The sequence below is a fragment of the Anas acuta genome, chromosome 2 (genome assembly GCF_963932015.1).
Source record: "Anas acuta chromosome 2, bAnaAcu1.1, whole genome shotgun sequence".
NCBI classification, from domain to species: Eukaryota; Metazoa; Chordata; class Aves; order Anseriformes; family Anatidae; genus Anas; species Anas acuta.
This window is the reverse complement of record NC_088980.1, coordinates 7,009,471-7,033,014: the sequence shown is the minus strand read 5'-3', so window position 1 is coordinate 7,033,014 and position 23,544 is coordinate 7,009,471. Positions and strand designations below refer to the sequence as shown.

Sequence of the window (23,544 nt, the reverse complement as noted above, 5' to 3'; positions counted from 1 at the left end):
AGGAGAGACTGGAAAAGTCCATTTTACAGTCATTGCTGCTCCAGTGTATGGAAGAGGAGAGGTGTAAGCTATGAGTGGGACTGTCCCTTCCAATCACAGATACACAGAGGGAAAAGGAAGATTGTTTCAGCAGCTGCCTGTTTGTTAAACAGGAGCATTTCCCTGCGAGGCTATTCGTGCTGTTTCTTAGCCAAAATGTAGTAAAGTCAAAAACAGGGCTCGTAACTTGTTCAGCGTGAAAGGCTATTACATCACACCCTGCTGCTGGCAGGCAGCCTGGGAACCAGGAGATGTGCAGCAGGTCCTCCAGTTTGGCTCTCTCCAAAAAAGCCATGCCACCTATCAGAGCTCCTGTAATCAAGCTGGCTGATTAAAGAGATTTAAATCTGATGAAGAGAACAGAAAACGTTCTTTGATTCTGATGCTGACTTAAAAAAAAAAAAAAAAAAAAAAAGAAGAAATAAAAAGTATAGGCTGGGGAAAAAAAAAAAAAAAAAGGAATCCAGTCTGCAAATATACAAGAACTCCCTATTTCAGCATTCATGTGGTTTAAGGATATATACGAGTGCCAAGGCATTGCTATGATTCAGCTTTGATTTACACCACAGTAAACTGATCATAAAAATTAGAGCCAGCAAGGCTGTCATTTACCAGTAAGAAGGCTCTGGCAGTGTTGTGTCCAGACTAGTTTTAAGTGCTTTAATACCAGCGCTCCTCCTGGGAGATGATTCTGTTCTCTAATGGATCCTCTGGGCTGTGACGAGCCATCTGTGTTTCAACATTTCTCCCTCCTCAACTGTTGCTGCCCATGTGAAAGTGCATTTAATTTAGAAGTGGTATATAGAAGTGGTCCAACAGTTGGCATGCAAGTAATTAGTTGCAAACCTAGGAAATGAACAGCTTTTTGATACCGTGTAATTTAACTGCCTAACAATTACATGCGATATTAATGGAAAAATGTCCTGAGCCTACCAGATTTGGTTTCAGTCTGCTCTGACAGAGCATCAGGGTGGCTCCGCTGAGCTGAAGAGAGGCCCCCAGTATTCATAGTGAGCTTCAGCGGGATGCTAGGAATAGACGAACCACTGAACTCACTCAGCATTGAATGTTACAAAAGCAGAGAGCTTCAGCTCTACCACACTCCTGCTTAATTACAACTCCCAGTTTAATAATACTCTATTCTGTCCCTTTACCCCTAGTAGTCTTGCCTTTTGTACTATATCTGGTATTTTCTCCCCTTTTAAAGCATGCAAAAAGCATCTTACTGGTAATTTTCTATTGGTTAATTCGCATTTTTTAAAACTACTTATTTGGTTTAGAAGAAAAAATGTGCAGTCACGACCTCCTGTAACCCTGGATTCCTCATGTATTTGTATTAGGGTTGCAGCGTTCGGATTCATGGCAATCTATCTTAGGATGTAGAGAAATGATATTGCATAAACTTTTCTGCCCCGAGGAAATGCGTGTCTGTGTCAGCTTGTGGCTTTTTCTATAGAGCTAATTTAATCAACCAGCTATGAGTTTACTCTGCGGAGAATTTATTTGAACGGCATGAAGCCCTACAATTCCTGTTCCTCTTAGTGCTAGATCAAAAGGAGAGAGGCTAGGTAGAAGGGATGAGTAGCCAAAATGCTGAGTTCAATCAACTCCCAGCTGCTTGGGCAGCTTTCGTAAGGCTGTAAGTAGCTAAGGCAATGAAAACCAGAGCATCTGTGAGTTTCTTCTATCTACATCGATACCAATCTCATGACTCCAGCATCATGAAGAGAAAGTGGCTTAAAGCAAAGTTACTTTTATCACTGGTGTCCTGCACTGTGCATGGTATAAAAAGGCTAAAATTAAGCACGTGGCTTTATGTGCATATAAAAACAGGTAGCTTCTCGATAAGTAACATGGTGTAAGAGGGTGGTTTAGGATTTACAGCCTGCTTTTACCATTGAACTGATTTCAGTCACAGTTTGCCTCTCCATTTTAGACTTGTTAATTTAATACGCATCCTGTTATTCTGCTAGGAGATTGGAACTTCTTACAGGAGCGAGCTCTGTCCGTGATCACAAGCCTGATACACACCTTGTGACTTAATATATAGGTGCAGCTTAATAGAGGATCGCTGCCAGTTTCTTACCAACTCCATCTGGCAACGTAGGAAGACAAAAATTATGTTTTCAACCTTCTCTGTTGCACCATGCCCGCTTGTGTATTTCACTAGATGGAAAATCCAGCTAAGAATAAGCAAAAATATGCTACAGGCTGGGATCGTTGGGAGGGAACTCTATGAGTTCCTCATCAATCTCTGTCTTTTTTAGCCTGGTTTTGTCTGCATTGTATTTTTAGATACACTGTCTTGAAGAGCCAACAGAGCTATAAAGAATGTAAACAGCTGGTCGATACCAAAAGGGCATGGACGACATAAAGCAGCAATGTTCCTCTCTCTCTTCCTCACAGCGTTGCCTCGTCCTTTCCTCTGTGACTGGAGGAAACCGTTCAGGTTGGGAGAAATAAGGGGGACGTTGCAAGCAACTCTCCCTTCTCTACAGCTCCTTTCCTGCAGCGTTCATATTTCAGTGTCACTGTCTGCTTATGCATGAGGAGAGCAATCCAGCTCTTTAGAAATACAGCTTGTGTCTGTGTTCTTTTTCTTTTAAGATAACAATCAACCAAGTTTGGCCATTTGAAAGTCAGCTGCATGGGCTGCTGACTCAGAAGAGGACTAGATACCATCTTGGCAGCAGCTTAGAAAAATGTTTCCATTGTGCTTGTGAAATGAATGCAAAATATTTATTCTGTGAGCTTGTTCACAACAGCATTCTTAGCTGGAATTAAGGGCGAGGCCATGTGGAAGACGTTTTTAGGAAGACAATAATGATTTGTACAATGCCCAAGGTATGCGTAAGCTTATTTTCTGATTAATTAAATAACAAAGCTCCTACTGTATGGAGCTTGTAAGCTGAAGTGTAGAACGGTGAAGTAATCAATGGAGCACAGCATCACAGAATATCCCGAGCTGGAGGGACCCACAAGGATCATCGAGTCTGACTCCTGAACAGATAAAAGAGCAAAGGTAGCAGAGGCAGAAGGGTCAGCAAAGGAAGGGGAGGGGGCAGAATCCAAGAGAGGGGGTTTCAGTGTAGTCTTTTTGCATATTTAGGGGTACAGTTAATTGTCAATGATAAGGTTAATGCCTTAGATTTTTGAAAATGTTAACTCTCACATTTTTTCACTTACACCTGCACAAGCCAGGGCATCTGCAGCGTGTAGAAAGCCTTCCTCCCACCTCGGAACAAAAAGTTACGAATTGTTAGTTTGTGGTGTGAGCACACAGGATTTCAGCAGGAAAAGAAACACGATTCTTGCCCGAGGACCTTACTGTCCAGGAGCCCGATCTAGCAAAACAGGCCAGGCAAATTCTAAAACTGTAAGCATTGGCTTGAAGAGGATTGTTCCTAAGCACTACTTCCCGTACGCACTCGCAGACCAGATTTTAAGTGTAGCCATAACACAGCCAGCAATGTCAGGGCACTGAGGAAAGGTAATCTGAAGGTTACAGCGCTGAGCCTCGCTGAGGTTGCTGTGTTTGTGTTGCTGAATCTCAGGTGCTGTTTTGGTTTGGTTTGTGTCAATGCCGTGATGGCCTCGATCCAGGGAAGCACTTCAACGTGGGGTTAATTTTCAGCGCGTTGGTGGCCCGGTTGGAGTCAGCAGTACCAGAACACTCAGGGCTGTGTGCATGCTAAGCCACTTTGCTTGGTCAGGGTCTTTGTACAAGTTTTATTGTCTGTGAAAACACTTACAAATGACCAGCACAAGTACGGGAGATGAGAAAGGAAGCAAATGGGCAGGCAGAGGATGGAAAAAGAGGTGGGGTAAACAGCTACTGATGAAGAAATAGCTTATGAAAGACATCAGATGCCTCTCCTGCCCCTTTCCCTTAAGCATACTGATGACATCCCCACAGACACGCTGCACACAGGGCAGGACGCTGCCCAAGCCGATTCCTTAGGAAGCACTGCGAGGAATTGCTTCTACAAAGAGCACACAGCTTTCTTTCCTGGAATATGTCTTCAGACAGAGGCAGCAAGAGGCCACTGGGCACCACTCCGGTACAAAAGGACATAATACAAGCTGGTCACCAGGTAGTTTCTTCCATCATCCAAGATTTTACAGATACAGGGGTTGCGTTTCAAAGAAAAGGATGATTTCCTCAGTCGTCCTGGCTTAAGATGACTATAGATAGCATGTTGTATTGAAAGGCTTTAGCAACAGGCTTTAACACTACAGAGTATGAGCACGTATAGAAACCTCTCGTTTCCAGAGCTCATCAAGATTTACACAACAGATCGTTGTAAAGTAGGCTGCTTTTCTAAGCTATGTATTTCAGAGCTTGCTTTAAAATAGTTGAGACATTCTCAAGAACTGATCATTTTTGAAGAATTACCATAGGACATTCTGTCCTGCTGATTGTATGCAGATTAGTAAATACACACACATGCCCCGGATTTAATGTTGTGTGCTGGAAGGCAGACTTGCTCATTTTCACTTGTTTTTACCACTACCAACCATGAAATTACTTTAAAAATGGGAATCGATATAATGTCTACCTAAGTCAATTAACAACCTGAAATAAATACAGATTTTTTTTTCTGGAGATCTATAGCCAGGCATCTGTTCTGAACATGGTGTGCCTTTCCCAAGAGCTTAAAATATCATCAAAACAAACTAAAAATGAATATAACAACCACTGAAATGTCAAAGCCAAACCAGCTCCCCTTCCTTCAAGAATGCCCCATCCTGTCTCTCGCTCACAAAGCCTTACTTGGGCATCCTCTGAGAAGAGCCCAGCTGAAACTCCTGAGCTTAACTCCAACAGCCAAGGTTAGAGCAGGCTCTTGGGATTGCCCGGCCAGCAGCAGTTTCCCTTCTGCGCTGCCATCGCTCCTCCATGAGCCCTTTCTCTGGCTCCCTCTGTGGCAGACAGCACAGCACAGAGGTCGTGGCCCTGGTACGAAGATCCAAGGCTTGCAGAACGTCTCACCTTAAAACGGGATGCTCTTGGTTTCGAAAAACTTGCAAATACAACCATCTAGGCAGAAACAATTGCTTTAATCTCAACCCCCTGAGTGCATTATTTAGTTTAGTGTTCAACTGCATTTTTGTTTTCATTTAGGTGAAACAAACACTGAATTTCTAGTCAGCTGTTTAAATGCACTTCAGAAACTAAGAGACATCTCCGAAGAGCTTATATACAATGCAATCTGTGTGTAGGTAATACATATCATTGATATATGTTACAGTCTCTAAATAGATTTTAATCCTGACTGTACTGAAATGTGTGCGTTTTTTTCTGTTGGCTTCAGAAGGGCTACATTGATTCACAGCTCAGCTGTTACTTTACCTGTAAGGACGATTTAAGCAGCCCACTCTCATATTGCTGGTAACTGGGAGATACCATGCCACGTTAATACAGAGGTCTCCTCAGACAGACCGATGAATTGTGAACGCAATCCTTTATTTCCCTATTTTGAGGGCCTGGGATAAGCTAAAAAAATAATAAAATAAAGTAAAAAAAATAAAAAACTTGGGGAGCATGTCAAGGAATAATTCCAGCTCCCAGCAGACATCTAACTACCAACTGTATCTAAACATGTGCTTGCGAACCCAGTGTTCACCAGATGCACACTGTGCACATCCACTGACCACGAATACTTTTGTATCCTTTTATAAAAATACTTTAAAAATACTTTTTTTTTTTTTTTAATGCACAAACTGCAGTAATGCAAGCACGGTGACTGGCTTGCTGGAGGTATAGCCCAGGTCCTTAGTGTGGAACTAATTTGAATTCTTTTCAATTCTGGTTCAGGGAATACAGGGAAAAGCCTTATCAGTATTTCCACATCTCTTCATGTTCGGAGTCATAAAACTTTTAGCTGAAGCACTTGATGTGCTTCTTGCTTGGCAAAGTCCTCGCTTCAGTCCCATCTGGGTGCTGCCAAACCACAGAACCAGTACCTAGGAGGAGCTGGTTTCAGTGGCAGTGATGGAACAACTAACGTGATGGAACAATTTGGTTAAGAGGTTGTCAAAGGGAAAGCATGCATGACAGAAGGAAGATAGCTGTTGCATGATGCTGTCATCACAGACTTCTTTCATGCAGAATAAAGGAGAAGCAGCACACAATTATGCCCGCAGTGATCAGCAGTAGGTCTGGAAGTAATTCAGAGGAAGGTCAGGTTCCTCAAGCTATGCAGATTTGGTGCCATCTGAAAAATAATTTTATGTCAAAAACTGATTTATTTGGAGATTACAAGTCAGCCATGGGCTCTGTGTTGAAGGACGTTGGCCTGCCTCTTTGAGATAGCTTTTGAATACTTCTGTTGTCCTATTGACTATGGAGATCCTCATCATGATAAGCTCTGTAGAAGGCTGCTACTTATTGCACAGCTCACTTGCTACACGCTTAGGCAGCAGTTATCTGCTCCTTTGTGAAGCTCCTGCCATCGAGTGAATTATTTGTTCAGTCCAGATGTACGTAAACTTCTTAAAGCTTTGTCGAGATCATGGGTGATTCAGCTGTGAGCTGAAGACTGTCCCTATTTTTCAGTAAACCACCCTTCCAACTCCCACCTGCATTGTCCTGCTAATGCTTAGGCTCTATGTCTCTGCTTCCAGGCTTTCAGAACCTGCTGATGATCACGAAAATTCTATTTTAACAGTAGGCTACTAAGAGGTTACTGGAATTCTGCAGAGTTAACTCAAACCTGAAGTGTGATATCAATTACCCTCAGGCTCTGTAAGGAAAAAGGTGTTTCATTTTAGATTTTAAAAACCCCACCACTGAAAGAAAGCTGGTGTAATAAGTGTTTGCACACTGAAGTCACTATCCATGGTTGAGGCTTTGAAATACAACACTAGGATGAAGAAAGCAAAACGATGCATAGTGAATGTTTATTCATATCAGATTTGGCTCCAGGTATTTTTTTTAATCTGTTATTCTCAGTGGCCTCTGTTCCGTAGAGTGAGTACTCTGCAGTACTGTGGCCTCAATCCAGCAAAAGTACTTAAGTAAATGCTTAAGTAACACAAATAATCCTTCCTTGTTCGATGCCTGTGGATGAAGCCCCAGGTAAATGTGGGCTCACACTTATTATTGTCCATCCTCCTTAAATTAGTTAATGCTTACCTGTTTTTTAATCAATGAATTAGCTTAATCTGTTTTATTATGATTATTAAAAACAAACAAATGAAACCATGGTATGTTTGTCACACTCAGAAATATCGACTGTAATGCTTATGAGCTGATTACTACAGCTTTCTCCAGCAATCATTTCTCCTTTCCCTCTCGCCATCTGTGTGATAAGAGAGAGGTCCTATTTCAAAGAGACTCGGGAGCACTCAATCACGTGTGAAAAAAGCTAGAGCCTATCTTTTCAAGCATATATGATATAAACATTTAAGACAAGAACACTTAAAAAAACAGGAACACATTACAGTACTGAGTGAGATCCTTATGTTTGCAGCGATAGCACTATCATCACATCACTGTTCTTAACAAGCAACCTCTAGACAGTTCCTCACAAGTAAACTTTTTTGAACTTTGTGTTCAAAAGGACAGAATTTAAATCGTGGCTTGACTAATAACATGCCATGCTGATAATTCTGTGATTCTGTGATAATACCGATTCAGTCTCCTCCTATATTCTACATGCATAATGTGGGGAATGAATATTGGCCACACAGGCTTCTTTAGAGAATGCCTCTTTGATATTCTTGACTCAAAACTCTTATCTGAGTCGCAGAGTGAAGCAGGATCAGACATACAGCTAGAGATTAGAGGTTATGTAAACAAATCCTGTCTCTTCACCACTTCTGTTTTGACTTCTCTGTAAGAATTTAGCTGGGGATCTAGGCTATACCTTGGTTGTTTACTTCCATGAGGTTTATTTTTTTAGAAGTGCTTAACTCTTCTGGCACTGCTACCAACATTTTTTCTCAGACAAAGCAGGAAAGCGATACAGGCCACTGTTCTTGTCTAAGACAGGTTCTTTGTTTCTGATGTTAGATCAAAAGAAGTTTTGTAAATCCTTCCTTTTTCTCAATTAAGCCAGTGACAGAACTCCCTGGGATTAAACTGCAAGTTCATTTCCATACAGAAATATTTAGGAAGGGCTCTCCACTAAAAACATGAAATCACTCTCCACATTCAGTTTGTGTATCTTCAGGGTAAAGAGATTTCAACACTGTGTGCTGTAATTGCAGTGCAGATTTAGTATAAATGCACATCATTCATTTCAATATCTTTCCTGGTGCTGAATGCATTCCTATAACCACTCTTAGGCTACGTGTTATTGCTGTTCCAAGTACGTTATCCATTTAACCTACTAAAGGTCCCCAACTGTAACTCCTGATCACTAATAATTAACTCTGTAAAGTAATTAATATTATAGCTCTTGGTGTGTGTGAGGATACAAATAGAATTCAGTGGGAGGCTAGTTACTACTTCTGAAAGGTAAAAGCAATGCATGGTTACTGTGTCATGTCAGCAGATTCCCCATTAGGACAACTGTTGGACTCACATTCTGATGATATTAGGATGAAGAAAAAAGTCCTTTCCGGGCAGAGTTCTTATCCAATGGCAAATGGTTCGAGCTGTTTTAAAAAGAAGCAACTACAGCCATCCTTAATCTCACTGTACAATATTAGAAACACATGCAGGGTAGGTACAACTTGTTCCATCACTTTCACACCTGCTGCAGGCTAGTTGTGCCTCTAACTCGTTAAGGGCCATGCAGATTAGGGACAGAGCATGGTAAGAGAACATGCAACGCTGACACTAAATTCATTTTCAATGCCACGCGTTGTTATTGGGATTTGGTTACTGTGTTCTAAACAAATTGTAATCTCTGAGTTGTCACAATCTTCATTTGTACTTATTACGTGCTGAAATGATTACAGCATCTAGTATTTCAAAACCTTTTTAAGACTAGAGCAAAGTTTATTGCAATCCTTCCAGGTACAGGAAGAAAACACTTGAATCCAGCATTTTGTATGAGACATCCCCTTCCTTACTAGTTGTTCGTTGGGTGATGGAACAGAGATTCCTTAGAATAAATGGTAGAAACTACAATTCCTGCACAGCTGCTCCTTTCACTCCAAGTTTTTTGAGGCAAGGAGGACTTTGCATCAGAACCAGGCCCAGAGCTCTGCACTGGGACTGACCCTGTTCTCCAAGCACGTAACAGACTCTCAGGCTGTCATTCTACAGCAATCCTTTTCATCATGCAGTTAACATTCTTAAATATGGAAGGGATTCAGGATGGGATACTGATCCCAGACTCACTGATTTCAGCCTTCCCAGCTGTTGCAAGCCACTGGTATCAGTTATGACACTCTAGAAGAAAACAAGTAGGAGTTTAATTCACAGATTAACCAGCAGATGAAAACTTTTTATCTGATATTTTTTGTCTCTCTCCACTTCATAAACCAGACTAAATTAAACTGAAAAAATAAACAGTTTTTTAAATTAACTTTGCACAAACAGATTGCTACAGAATAAGCGTATCTATGACATACATTTGGAAAAAATCTGAATTGTTCATTGACAGCTCATCAAGAGAAGAGCTGTTAACTACTTGACTGGTGTAGAACTGTAATTGTAAGTAGCAGTAACAAATGGTGGGAAAATTACCATTTGTAGCTTACTCTTGCATTCAAAATGGGTTTGCCTTGATTTGCATTTAGATGGGAATTCCTTCTTGTTGCTCTTCAATCCATTAGGTTTTATAAGGTAAGGAGGTTTTTTTTTTCCCTTTCTGAAGTACTTCGAAGGGCATTCAGCTTTACTGCTGAACTGTGAGCTGCACGGGTGGCACCCCCAGCATACCTGTATCGATAACGTTACCGCCTCCAGGGATCAGAATGAAAAGAGGAGGAAAAAGGAAAAGCTTGGAGACAGCCTTGAATTTATCTGAAAATGTGTATTTCTTACTAAAGACCAGGTATCGTCTTTGTTGAAATGCTTGAATAAGTGTTCCACACAAGCTTGTGATTTCCAGCAGCGTTTCATTTTCCTTTTTTTTTTTTCTATTAGTACCCAGTCATCAAAGACTTTGTTTTTACTCCATATTTTAGTATTTTTTCTACTTCAGCATTAAGGCCACTTGTTTTGGGGGGAGAAGCAAAGCAGAGTTGTATTTCTATTAGATTTTTAGTAAACTTTGACTTTCATACAAAACATAAAGATTTCTCATTGAATTCTCATACAAAGACTAAAGGTGTCTTTCAAAACACTGCAAAGACGTAGAAACAAAAGAAAGTAAGTCTAGAAATTATTGATTAAATTGATTTAATTACTTTTCCCCAAGAGCACAATCAACTATGTGTAAACAATTCCCAACAAACGTCTTTCTAACCTGTTGCTAATAAACTCCAGTTATAGGCATTTTACAGTTCTTTGTTTTTTTTTGATTTCAGCAGTGTGCTGGTGTTTCACTGCCATTGTCATAGAATCACAGAATTATTAGAGAAAAGACTTGCAAGATCACCTGGTCCAACCGTCCCCCTACCACCAAGCCATGTCCCCAAGCACCACGTCCAACCTCTCCTTGATCACCCCCAGGGACGGTGACTCTACCACCTCCCTTAGCAACCCGTCCCAATGCCTGACTGCTCTTTCTGAGCAGAAATGTCTCCTCATTTCCAACCTGAACCTCCCCAGCACAGCTTGAGGCCACTTCTTCTTGTCCTGTTGCTTGGGAGAAGACAACAACTCCCACCTCAATACAACCTCCTTTTAGGTAGCTGTAGAGAGCAATGAGGTCTCCCCTGAGCCTCCTCTTCTCCAGCCCAAACACCTCCAGCTCCCTCAGCTGCTCCTCACAGGACTTGTGCTCCAGGCCCTTCACCAGCTTCGTAGCCTTGCTCTGGACACGCTCCAGGGCCTTGATGTCCTTCTGGTACTGAGGGGCCCAAAGCTGAGCACAGCACTAGAGCTGTGGCCTCAGCAGAACAGAGTACAGGGGTATGATCACCTCCCTGCTCCTGCTGGCCACACTATTCCTGATACCAGCCAGGAAAGTTCTCCTAAATTCCAACCAAAGACTTTCTTGCTAAAGGCTACGTAACTTCTTATTCCATTACCCAGAGATCCAGAAGATAGTTCATCACTTTCTTTCTTGCAAAAACATGTTACATATGGAACCTTTGGTTTTATTTTCCTTTAGTCCTCTTATTTTGAGGAGGTTTAGTCTTTCTTTACAGGTCATGTCTTCTCTACTCCTAGATGATAGTTGTTGCTTTTCTTCAGACTCTTGAGTTCTTTGGATTCTTGAGTCCAATGCTCCAAACCAAATCCAATATCCCAGCTGGCAACTAACGAGCAAATATGTAGAACAGACTTCCCATGTCTTATCTCTAATACTTTTGCAGGCGGTGTGATGTTTTCTTCCAAGAATTTGTGCTGTTTCACATTTAGTTTCATTCTCTGGTCATTTCCTTGCATGACTGCTGAAAGTATATATTCATTAGTCCTTCCTCAGGTCCCCAGTGAAAACAGTGAATGATGTTAGACAGAACCTAGACCTCTGTGGAATCCTCTCTTAAACCCTTACAGTTAGATAAAAAGATGTTACTACCTTCCTTGTGAGTATGGTTCTGACCTTTAGCAGCATTTTCTTCTAGACTGTCTGGCTTGCTTAGGAAAGTGGCGTGCAAGATAATGTCAAAACTCCTGTTAAGTCATGCAGCATCTGCCTACCACAAGACTTCTAACCTGTTATTAAAGTGACTTAGATTGGCTGTGTTGGCTGTTACTAATGATCTTCCTTTCCTCTAGCTACTTAAACTGGGGTACTTTTACCTCTTACCCGTCTTGGAATCAATGTTACATTGCCTAGTTTAGAGTTTCTCCTCTAGTTTATTTTTCCTCCGCCCACCTTCCCTTGCAGACAGATATTCTAAGCAGAACGAGCCTAATCAATCTAGAGATCTAAGCAGTACAGCGACTCGAGTCCAGCACCCAAATCATTTTATCATAAGTACTCGTCTAAAAGAGGTCATGTGAATGACATTCTAGAAATGTCTGTTTCTCCACTGGTGGCAGAAGCAGCAGCCTAGGTTAACTCATTCACTACAAACAGCTACGTGGTAGGTGTCCAAGCTCAGGTGAGGTGAATCTCCTTCATTTTGATATAGCTGGTCTGATCTGATGACTGCCACTGATAGCTTCCTATCCCAGGAGGTGCATTCCTACCAATTCAGGGAGGCAAACTGGCAGGGAACTACATCAAAAGTAGTTTTCTGTTGATACTAATGATGTAATTTAAATATTTAGAATGGTCTTAGGAAAATAAAGGAATTCCTTCATCAGGACACAGGACTAAAAGGACATCTAGATAATCAGATGTGTTTTACTACGTTTATTATAAGTGCATATTTAATTTACATGACTGATTTTACTTCTACAGAGTATTATTAACTCTTTTTACCCTAGAAAACTAAAGAAAACAATCCAAGACAAAGTAAGCAGTTATCTATTAAAATCTACATCCTAGCCTTCCCAGGAGTCCTTAAACCTCTTGTTTACATCCACCTTTTTATGACATTTGGTGTTGTATCAACCTTGAGTTATTTGTTTTACTTTGCTTCTACAAAGATTGCTGGCACTGCTGTATTAAGCTCCCCTATCAGCGCTATGTTGTAGGTCCTTGGGTTTTTGACTTAAGTAATGCCCCTGTAAAAACTGAACTGAAACCTAGCAAAGAAAAAATGTATTCAGGCAGTTTTTATTTTTTATATATATATATATTATTTTTTTTCCTCCTAAGTTTTTATATATAACATTTATTTTGCTCATTAATATTTAGTATATGAAGTATATGCTGTCTTGTCCCATCTCAAGCAGTTGAAATGAATTACCTGATACATTCTGATGTCTGTCCAAACATTTAAATCCTAAGCTAGACAAATCTCTAGGATATAGTTAACAGAAACCTCTCATGGCAGTAGCACAAAGAGTCGCAATAAACAGATATTGGAACGTTACAGTATATAATACTGTCTTGGTATGAATTACAGCTCCTTTGAAAGACAGATTTTTAACCAGTAATCTTTCTGTAAAACAGCAGGCAGAGTTTATAGAGAGAGGTAATACCTAAGACTGCTGAAAATATCTGCTAATCTGTATACCGCTATAGCAGTTCACAATGAACACGAATGTTTTCACCTTTAATTTAAGTGAACTTAAGTGTGGGCTGTTTCCAGAAGGTACGGTCCTGCTGTCACTCCTGCCCTTGGCATTTCTCGTGCAGTGCTGGCTGTACAACCGCACAGTGAGTTGGATCAGGAACCGATCTGGATGAAAAAAACAATCTTTTCTTTTGGTCCGTTTGATTTTCAGCTGCATCTGTTTCCTGTTCTGACTCACCGGGCTCCCTATGAGCACAAAAACAGCTAGAATGCAAAGTGAGGAGCAAAGTGAACGAACGCTGAGATCAGTAGCATGTTCTAAGATTGGCTTAAACAAATTGTGAGACTGCAGGCAGGATGGGGGATGGAGCTCAGCCTTTACTTGTCAATTTCCTTTGTTGTTTTTATTTTTTTTTTTGAACAGTATGGATGTTACAACATAGCTATAAAGTTTACAATACAACTCTCCATTCTATATTACATTACGATCAATATTATCTTGACGTTCTCATAATACTTGTCATCTGGGCGTAGTTTCTGCCACTGTAAAACTCAGATCTTGCATTAAGCTCAGAGGTTCACAAAGCAGTGCAGCTCATGACATTAAATAGGCTTACCTGGCTTACTATAAACATATCCGTGTTTCATAGCAGGTGAAATGCAATGTACACCTTTGAAGATTCAGTGTTACTTCCACCTACAAACAACCTTGGAGTTGTATTTCCTCATGTCTGGTGCTTAGGAGATTCTGATGTGGAGTAAATACCTATTGTTTTTTTTAAAAAAGAAACAAAATCATGGCAGGTATCACCAGACACGTCGCCTTCTTCTCTTTTGTTTAGCAAAGTAGACAAAAACTGATCAATACCAAGGCACGTGACATAGAAGATAAAGTATTCAGAGCTTTTAAAAATAGCTCCCAGAGATAATTAGAAGCTTCCAAAGCATTTTAATTAGTAGACTAAAAATACATTAAGTTAATATGAATTGTCTTGGCGCCTTGTGGCTGGTCAGTTGGAATATTTATTGAAAGCCTCTTAAAAAAACTTTTAAAAAAAACTTTTTTAAAAAAGCCTTTTTTAAAAAACGCAACGAGGTGTGAAGTATTTTAGGGTTTTCTTTCCAAGGGATCTCCTCACCTCCCTCACCAGCACCCGTGCCTCAGCCTCCCAACAGCCACTGGGGATCCCCTCAGTGCAGGCAGGACAGCCCAGGCTTAGCTCACCACATCTGTCTAAATCAATTTAAATTACATCTGACGAATCTAGTTAAAATATTTGGTTATAAGAGGGATTTTGAAGTACGATCGCGCTGGGCTGACCCGCAGCAGGCTCCCCGCCCGCCCCCCTCAGAGGGCTGTGAGGGGAGCGCGCAGCGCCTGGCTCCGCGGGTTAGCGACCGGCTTTCCCCGAGCGCGCTTTTAACGTGGAGGACGCTGAAATTCGGGCGAATCTGGAATTGTAACTTCTAAAAAATGGAACTTTTCAGTGAGAACGAGCGCCTCCGCTCGCGCAGCGGGAGCGCCCCGGGGAAACCCTCCGGATCTCCCCCCCCCCCCCAGGCCGAGCGGTGGAACCGGCGGCTTCCCTGCCGCTGCCTTGCGGGTGGACGCGCGGGACCGTACCAGCTCCGTCCGGCGGGGGGGGATCGCAGGGCTTTCCTCCCCTCTGCCCCCTTCTATACCGCCCTAGCCCAACGAAGCCAGGCAAGAACCCGATTTTGGGTATAGAGAGAGGAAGCCGATCGACCAAGGAGAGCTTTTATGGCAGCGCCCTCAAACAACAACCCCCTCTCTGCCCTCCTCCCCTTTTTTCGTGGAAGTGGTACCTCCCTCCCCCTCCCGCCGCTGCCCAACTGCAGCAAACCGGAACGTACCAATCCCTCCACGGGGGGGGCGGAGGGGAGCAGGGTAGGGAGCGAGGTGCGGCGGCGGCGCCCAGCGAGAGGGCGCCCGGGCTCTGAGGGCTCCGCCGGGGCCGCCCCCGGCCGCTCGCTGAGCTCCGGGGCCGGGCGGCGGCGGCGGCTCCGTGAGGAGCGGGTGCGGGGAGCGGCGGGGGGCGTAGGGTTAATGGGCCGAGGAGAAAGCGGGGGGAGGAAGGGCTGAGCCGCGGTTCCTCCCCTCTCGCTGTGTGTAAGAGGCGGCGGGGGAGGGAGCCGAGGGGGCTGCCCTGGAGCCGCCCGTGCTCCCCTCAGCGCCGCCGCCTCCTCCTCCTCCTCCTCCTTCTTCTTCTTCTTCTCCTCCTCGTCCTCCCCTTTCGTCTCCCGGCTTCTCCGATGCCGCCCCGGGGCCGGTGAGGCGGCGGCTGGATGCTCATCTCCTTCTCCTCTCTTCCCTCCCGCAGGCGGCTCCGGCTCCCTCTCAGCTCCCGGCCGCCTCCGAAGGGATGCTGGAGAAACTGGAGCTCGAAGATGAAGGTAAAAAAAAATAAAATAATAATTAAAAAAAAAAAAATGGGGGAAGGGGAGGGAAAGGGGCAGCCCCGCGCCTTTTGTCCCGGCCGCTGCCTCCTGAGGGGCTCCCTCAGAGGCCCCGGGCGCGCTTGGCAGCCTCAGGGCCGCCCCTGAGGGGCTGCAAGGCTGAGGGGAGGCGGCCCCGGCCCCTTTCCGAGCCCTTTTTCTTCCTCTGAAGCGCCTGTGATAACCAAATATAGGCGGAGAGCTAGGTGCGAGCCGGGCTGGGAGGCTGCGAGCTGCGGCTGCTGCTCCTCAGGGCTCTGCCTTGCGCCTGTGGACGGGGTTCGCCTCGTGGGGCAGCTCCCCTGCCTCATCGCCTGGTTTTTATCAGCAGCTGTGGGTTAACAGAGTGCTGTGTCTGGCAGAGAAACTCGCCACGAGCTCCTCTGTCTTGCGAGCACTAAATTATCGTGGAGAATCACTAATATTTCCAGCTTGACCCCCAAAGATCCGTGTTGAATGTCCTGGGCTTCTCCGCTGGTCTGTGTGCTCGGCGTTGTGAAGTGCCTCAAACTTCACGAGATATTTTTTTTTTTATTATTATTATTATTTTCTCCCTACTTGGTGGCCGCTCTCGTAAAATGTAGGACGAATATTTAAGGAAAAATCGGAAATAGTAGGCTGAGTCATTCCGTGAAAATAAATATCGAAGCTGGTATGCTAATAAGGCACCTTCTTGGTGAGCAGCGTGCTTTTTTTGCAGCTGTGGGGCTGGACTGGAAAAGTAACACCTTTTATTTTAAGCTTCCTGTGTGTGAGAAAAGGAAGCTCTTGACAATTGGATTCTTCGAGCTCTTGTAGGAGTCCGTACAGAGCCTGATTTCTCATGAACCACTTGTGCCTTGGAGTTGTAAACATAATGAAATAGAAATATTTAATGCAAGGGATTTGTTACAAACTTCTAGATTTCTTCTCGCACTGATTAGCTAGTTTTAGTCAGGCCTTCATTTTATGCTTATTAAGAATTAAATTTACTGGTTTCTGTTTTGCTGTTTGTTTTTCTTACAGAAATCTAGCTACTGCTAGATAGATCCTAAAAGCTGCTGACTCACTAACAGTTAAATGATTATAAGAGCTGCTATAAACATTAAAGCTTAGCTATCTGAAAAGGATATCAGGTTTAATAAATAAATAAACTCGGTTTTATAGCACTCTTACTACTTTATGTTGGTGTAAGAGGCACCTGAGTAGGCTGAATGCCTGTATGGCTCTTAAAACATCACGTTAAGATAACCAGTAGCTTTTTACAGAACTCAGGTTTTCAAACTTCAGATTTGCTTTGTTTCTCAGCTGGTTTAACTCCCAAACTAAGGCTTTGTGGGTAGGTGCTTGAGCTGGGTGAGTGAGAGCTGCTCAGGCATCTGTCAAAAGACATTGCCTAATAGCAAACGTGTGACCAGTTTAAATTGGTGTGTAAACTTTGAAAGGAAGCTGTCGTCTGGCTCGCTTTCCACATTTAATGAATACCCAGTTTTACGCCTAATTTTATAGCAAAGTGGGAAGGGTGTGGGGTGCTATATTCAGAGGGTAAGGTGCAAGTGAAATGGAGTGTGATTATCGGAGCAGAACTTACTGTCGGGGATATCTGTAGAAGGAAATTGATAGAAAATTGAGAGGCAGACGGAAATGCGGCAGCTTAGTTGCGGTACGTGTTTTATGACCTAAATTTTTGCACTAGTTGCTGGAGTTTGTGCTAATATTGGGGGTGGGGGAGCAAAATGACATCTGATGGTGATGATATTGTTGTTGGATGGCAAGTTGTTAGTACGCGGAAGTTGAGAAGCTTCTTTAACATTTTAGTAAGATTTAATTAGGTGGATGCAGCCATAGTTCGACTGATGATCTGTTGTCAAGCTCCAAGTGAGCTCACTCCAACAATACCAAAATTGGAAGGTAAATAAGAAATTTGAAACTTGTTTTGGAACGACTTCTCTGACTGCCTCCAATTTTGAGTATTTCGTGCTAGCTTTTGAGTTCCTATATCCATCAACAGTTTATAATTTCCTTGTTTGTCAAATTATGCTGCAGTTCTCTTGAAACGGGTTAATAAAAAAGGCTGGAAAATGACGCTCAACGTGTTCCCTGAACGCCATCCAGCATGCTGAAATGGATTTCTGCTTGTCATTCTCCTCAAAGGTTACACAAATGAGAATGCGAAAGCACAGAAGGCATTCATTTAATTTGGATTCTAATTAAGAGAGTTACATTGGAAAAGGCAGTACAAGAAAGATTTATAGTCTAAGTAGTAATGTAAGGAAGTATGCAGAGTCTGGCCTGATGAGATTACTTCTCAATAAAATGGTACTGTCAACTCAAGGGGGATTTTTTCCCCTCTGAACACTTCGCACATAATGAATGTGGGCAGTGCTACACATGATGGGTCTGTACCAGAAAGGAATGCTGGTCTTCTTGGTTGAAAGCCTGTCTGCTTAATAGATCTGGCCGGATTCTCTGGGGTCAGTGAAACTTCTTAGTGGTTGATCACTTGCTCTCTCTAGGATTGGCTGAGTAATACTGCTCCCAAGTGATGTAGAGGAGCTGATCGCAGTGAGATGGTGTTTAACAGCATCAGGTGCTCTACAGCTGAGGTAGGACAGGCTGTGGGCTGATCGTGTGTGCACAGAGGAGAGGCTGGGTAGGCCAATGGGTACTGGTTTTATTTAGGACTCCCTAAAGGACCTTTTCCCCAACAGTAGTTGGAACAGAAAATGAAAGATGCTATTGTAAAAAGTTCAGAGTGTTTTTTTTTTTTTCTGTTCAAACAAAAAATCCTCCAGTTAAAACGTAATCAATGTAAGCCTCTGAACTCATCTTGCTCAGTCTTCCGTGGATGGGGCTGACCTACCTGTGTCTTTTCAAAAAGAAGGAAGGTTATCTGTTGGTCGGTGTGGAGTTCCTCATTGCAGCCTGAAATTAGTGCTGAGACCTCTCATAAGTCTGTAGATATACTACCGCTTTTTTTTTTCTTTATATGTATTGTGGTTTTGCTTGTTCTGTACTAGTGTTTATGCAGTCACGTTTTATATTAGGGTTGTTTTTACTTCTGATCAATGTCAGGAGTACTTAAGGGTTGTATTCACGGGGAATAAGGTGAATGTGAAAAAGAGCAAGGAGAGATTATTGTGAGGGTCTATTATGAAAAGAAAAAGGGCTTTAGTTAACAAATGAAAGTGAAGTGAAATGGTTAAGCTGGAATTTCAGAAACGGGTATGTTACAGCAGAGAGAGAAGCTGTGAGAGTGGAAGCAGGATTAGAGAAGCAAACGGGTACCTGTCAGTTGTGTTGATTCCATTGGTGTAGTTTTAGTGTGATTTTTGGAAGCTAGCTTTGTTGCAGTGTTGGCTCATATCCACATCATCCTGTTCTATTCACTCAGCTCGGGCAATGAAGTTGTTCCAAAGCCCGGTGAGGCTGGCAGCACCTCGGGGTCCCAGCAGGGCCACCCAGAGCAGGGTGCCCAGGCCCGTGGCCAGACAGCTTTTGGAGTTCTCCAAGGGGGAGACCCCACAGCCTCTGGGCTGCCTGGGCCAGGGCTGTCACTAAAATAAGATTCTAGATGTTCAGAAGGAACCTCCTGTGTGCCAGTTCATGCCCGCAGCCTCCTGTCCTGGCACTGGGCACTGCTGTGAAAAGCCTGGCTCTTTCCCTTCTGGCCACTCCTTTTAGGTCTTTGTATACATCAGTAGGATTCCCCCGAGCCTTCTGGGCTGACGACCTAACTGAAGTGGTGCTGCAGTCCCTCTATCATCTTCGTGGCCCTTCATTCAACTCTCTCCAGCATGTCAGGTTTCTCTTGCACTGGGGGGCCCAGAACTGGACAATATTCACGTTGTGGCTGAGCAGAGGGGAAGATCACCTCCCCTGCCCTGCTACACTTCCCCAGTACAGCCCAGGGCGCTGTTAGCCTTCCTGCTGGGAAAAGGCACCTGCTGGTTGTGCCCCACTTGGTGCCCAGCAGGACACCAGCCCCTTTCCTGCCAAGCTGCTCCCCAGGCTTTGCCCTTCTCCACGTTCTCCTGCTAGCTACTGATGAGACAAAGCTTAACTACTTCTTTTCTGGCATCTGCTAACTGTTCTGGCATCCGGGAGTCTTCGTGAGGCTTTTTCTGCGGACAGAAGATAATTGCATGGTTCTTGTGTATCTGTGCTCAGTGCCTGGGCTGGGAAAAGTTCCGCAGGCAGCAGCACGGCGCTGGCATCACGGGACTGATGCGCCCGCTCTTGAACACCCTCCTGCCATGGATTGTTGCACAAAGTAGCACTTAGGCAGTTATTTGATAAACAGTTTGCATTGGAGTGGAATCTCTCACGGTAATGCTCTGGCCTGCATCTCGCTCTCTCCTTCTTGTTTCTGGCTGTCTCTTGAAATGGACTTTGCGCAGTAATTGCATCCCCTTCTGACTAACTGTTGTGTCTGGAGTCATTCCTTCCCTGCTCTGTGGCATCTCTGGAAAGTGGTTCCTTACCGAGCTCCTCCCTTCTGCCAGCCTCCCGCTGCCACATGCACATCCAAATCAAGGCACGAGAACAGATGGCACTTGGAGGCCAAAAGCAGTTGCAAGAAGTAAGAAAATGCCCGTTCATGTGCGTGCTGGGTTTTGTTTTAGGACATAAGGCTGAAGGATCGAGCGTTCAGGTTATGAAAGAATCCTTTAGTATTTCCTAACCCTATTGTGTTTAGTATTTCTGTAGCAATACTAAGATAAGGCATTCTTTTACAGCTGCAGGTTGTTTCTGATGTTAATTAGGTGGTTGTTCAAGCTGTTCTTGAGCTGAGAAATGGTATTTTGACCAGGAGGTGTGCTCTGCCATATCAGGGTACACGGTGATAATGATGGGGTGCTTCGCGTGGCCTTTCCTCAGCCAATTGGAACCTGAAGTGTAGGTAGCAAGAGCTGTTACACAGAGATAATTGGCATTAATGGACTTTATATAGCCATAGATTAGGATTCATTTCTCTCTCTGCCTTACAGTTCATTTGTGGTGTAATATTTGAGGCACAATAGAACATTAGGAAAAAAAAAATCCTGTGACATGGTGCCTTTCTCCCCCTGGGCATTCCATTTCAGAGTCAGACTGAATCCTTGCAGCCAAAACTACAGTCAACAACTGCTCCCACCGAATTTACTCCACTGTTATTTTTCTGTCACTTTGCAGCTAAGAATACCAGGGGTACCATGAACTTTCCAGAAGAGTTACAGAGTAACTGCTCTGGGGTATTCAAATTTATTTGAATTATATTCTTCATGCAAAAAGTTATGATCCAGTGCCCTGCTGTCCTGGGCAACCTCGTGTCCCTTCCCTGCCACTTTGCTATTTAGGAACATTATACAAGTGTTCTCATGGAGATTTCCCTCTCCAAAGTGGAAGGATGGACGTTATGTATGAAGTTACAGGTCAGTGCAAGTTCAAAGCTTTCCCTGAACAGCATAAAATATACTTTTGGTAGTTTTATCTTAGGTGAAGATTGTTTGTGCAGTCTGCACACTGATCTCTTACCTTGTACTGCGCTGGGTTCTTTCTGGAAGCCCAGTGCTGTCTCCAACCAGCCCTACCTTCCTGCTCCTACAAAAGGTGCAGCTCGTGCTCTTAGTGTGGTGTTCACTCCTTAAGTGAGGAAAGCCCGACTTGATCTTGACTAGGAAATACTCAGTTGACAGCAGCTGAGGCACCCGGAGGAACTAGTCTTTCAGGAAACAAACTTTTCAAGCGTTATTACCAGACTGAAGATCATTTGCCAAAGTAAAAGCTGCAGCCCTGTTACATGGGATGTGCTCTAAAAATGTCTGTGTTAGGTCTTTGGGTTGGAGGAGCTTCCAGATGGAAAAACTTCCATAAAAATTTAATATTGGTGAAACGCTTCCCCAAACCCATTCTTGGAAAGAGAGGAACCGTTCTGACTGAGATGTCGTGGGGGAAAAAAAAAAAAATGTAGGAAAAATGTCCCTCATGGCAGAGGTGAGTCCAGGCCATCACTGTCAGAAGCAAGTGACTGAAAGCAGAATGAGGAAGTGCTGGAGCTGATTTGTGTCCTGGTGGTATTGCACCTGCACAATCTGCAAACATCGCGTCTACTCAGACTTCAGTAAAGCTCTTGGCACTTTCCCACAGCCTTCCCCTGGAGAAACTGAAACTGGCTGGGGTGCTGCTTTCCTTTAACATCTTTATGAGTGACTTTATAAATGAAAGCACGGTGTTCAGTTTTGGGCCCCTCACTACAAGAAGCGCATTGAGGCCCTGGAGCGTGTCCAGAGCAGGGCTACAAAGCTGGGGAAGGGTCTGGAGCACAAGTCCTGTGAGGAGCAGCTGAGGGAGCTGGGGGTGTTTGGGCTGGAGAAGAGGAGGCTCAGGGGAGACCTCATTGCTCTCTGCAGCTACCTGGAAGGAGGTTTTACTGAGGTGGGAGTTGCTGGCTTCTCCCAAACAACAGGACAAAAGGAAGTAGCCTCAAGCTGTACTGGGGAGGTTTAGGTTGGATATTTGGAAAAAATTCTTGACTGGAAAGGCTGTGAGTCACTGGGATGCCTGGGGAAGTGGTTGAGTCACCGTCCCTGGAGGTATTTAAAAGACACGCAGATGTGGTGCTCTGGGCCATGGGTTAGCGGTAGGCTTGGCACAGCGAGGTGAGGGTTGGACTTGATGATCTTGGAGGTCTTTTCCTACTTAGACAATTCTGTGGCTTTATAATCCTAGCGAAAGCCGTTATGGGTGAGCAACTGCTTGATGTAAGGTCAGAGGCTCTGGGTAACATCACCCCAACTTCCAAATGTCCCGAGAACCCCTTCGCGTGTTGATCAGAAGATGCTTGTGGAGCCGTGTGGTCGGTGTGACGGTGTCAGTGCTGCCTCACAGCTGGCCACACGATGCCTGAGGCCACTCTGGTGAGCACGCCCCGTGTTTGGGCAGCCTGGCCTCTTCACCGAGCAACACCCCAATGCAGCTCTGAAGGATTCTGTCTGGTACACCCCGTTACACCTCTCCAGGGATGAAGCAGAGGTGAAATAACGCGGTGGTGGTGGCAGTGATAAGGGGGACGGCAGACTACTTGCCCAAGTTGCCTCGATCCGGTTGCTGCTAGATAATCAGGAGAGATGCTTCCCCTTCGAATCGCTTGCAGCAGCTGTGACTGTCCTTTCTGATAGGGCTCTTTGTAAAATAGGGCTCTTTGTAAAACAGGTTGTCTTCTGGATAACTCCAGGCTGGATGAGCAGAAGGCTTTGTCTGTGGGGCCTTCCTGTGAGGTCACCTACAGCAGCACTGCTTTTGTGAGGAGCTTGCTCTCTGGGTAGCACTTAAGCTGCCTACGGTGCCTTTATTTGAATGTTTTGGCTTCTAGCATTTAAAACTGGACTAACATTGCGAGGGGGAGGCGAGTGGGTAAGTCCCAAACATTTTAGGGAATGCAGCATTTCCCATGGAAGCACAGTTGATGGTACTGTTTTTTCTTAACATTTCTTGCCCTTGAAACAAAACACTCCTGTCCGTACCGGGACTGTTCGCCTTTGGGTATGTGCTGCAGTGAGCTTTACTGTGGCTCTGCGAGCAGAGGGGACTGACAGAGGCAAAACCAAGGAAGTTGGGGGAAAATCCTTCAAATCCTTCCATGGAGTGTTAGTTACAGTGTCTAGTATTAAGGTATCACCAAATAATTCAATACAGATACAAACATAACTATGCAGAGCTGAATTGGATGTATAGGTGGCTAGTTTGGCACCAAGACAGAGCTCTGCAAAGCTGAAATAGCCTCATCCTTCTTAGTCACCGGTGTCTAACATATTTCTGAACATGTGGATATTTTCACAGGAGCTTTGAAGACTGCTTGAGTAAATCTAGCTTGTTCTTTAGATGCCTTCCTCCTGTGCTGAACATCATGTGGATTTTGCTGGTTTACATAAACCAGCTTGATGAAGA

At 44.0% G+C, this 23,544-nt stretch overlaps 1 protein-coding gene and 1 long non-coding RNA gene across 11 annotated transcripts in view; one reads left to right on the top strand and one right to left on the bottom strand.

Annotated features, from left to right (window-relative positions):
- Positions 1–23,544, top strand: part of PRKAG2 (protein kinase AMP-activated non-catalytic subunit gamma 2) — a 208,357-nt gene that overhangs the window by 146,481 nt on the left and 38,332 nt on the right. For 5 of the 8 annotated variants that reach the window (XM_068673385.1, XM_068673386.1, XM_068673387.1 and 2 more), the window contains one exon: positions 15,522–15,594. In XM_068673385.1, coding sequence (XP_068529486.1) covers positions 15,522–15,594 — 73 coding nt within the window. Of the gene's footprint in view, positions 1–15,127; positions 15,218–15,521; positions 15,595–23,544 lie in introns of those variants that run through there. The other 3 variants (XM_068673391.1, XM_068673392.1, XM_068673390.1) reach the window with 3 other exon arrangements.
- LOC137852093 (uncharacterized) lies at positions 10,061–15,221 on the bottom strand. 3 transcript variants are annotated; one of them, XR_011093648.1, is made up of 3 exons: positions 13,797–15,221; positions 13,217–13,344; positions 10,061–11,496 (listed from the first exon to the last, which is right to left on the bottom strand). It is a non-coding gene; the product is annotated as an uncharacterized lncRNA (long non-coding RNA). The 3 variants fall into 3 exon arrangements; XR_011093649.1 differs by lacking the exon at positions 10,061–11,496 and having other exon boundaries at positions 12,393–13,443; XR_011093647.1 differs by lacking the exon at positions 10,061–11,496 and having other exon boundaries at positions 12,393–13,344.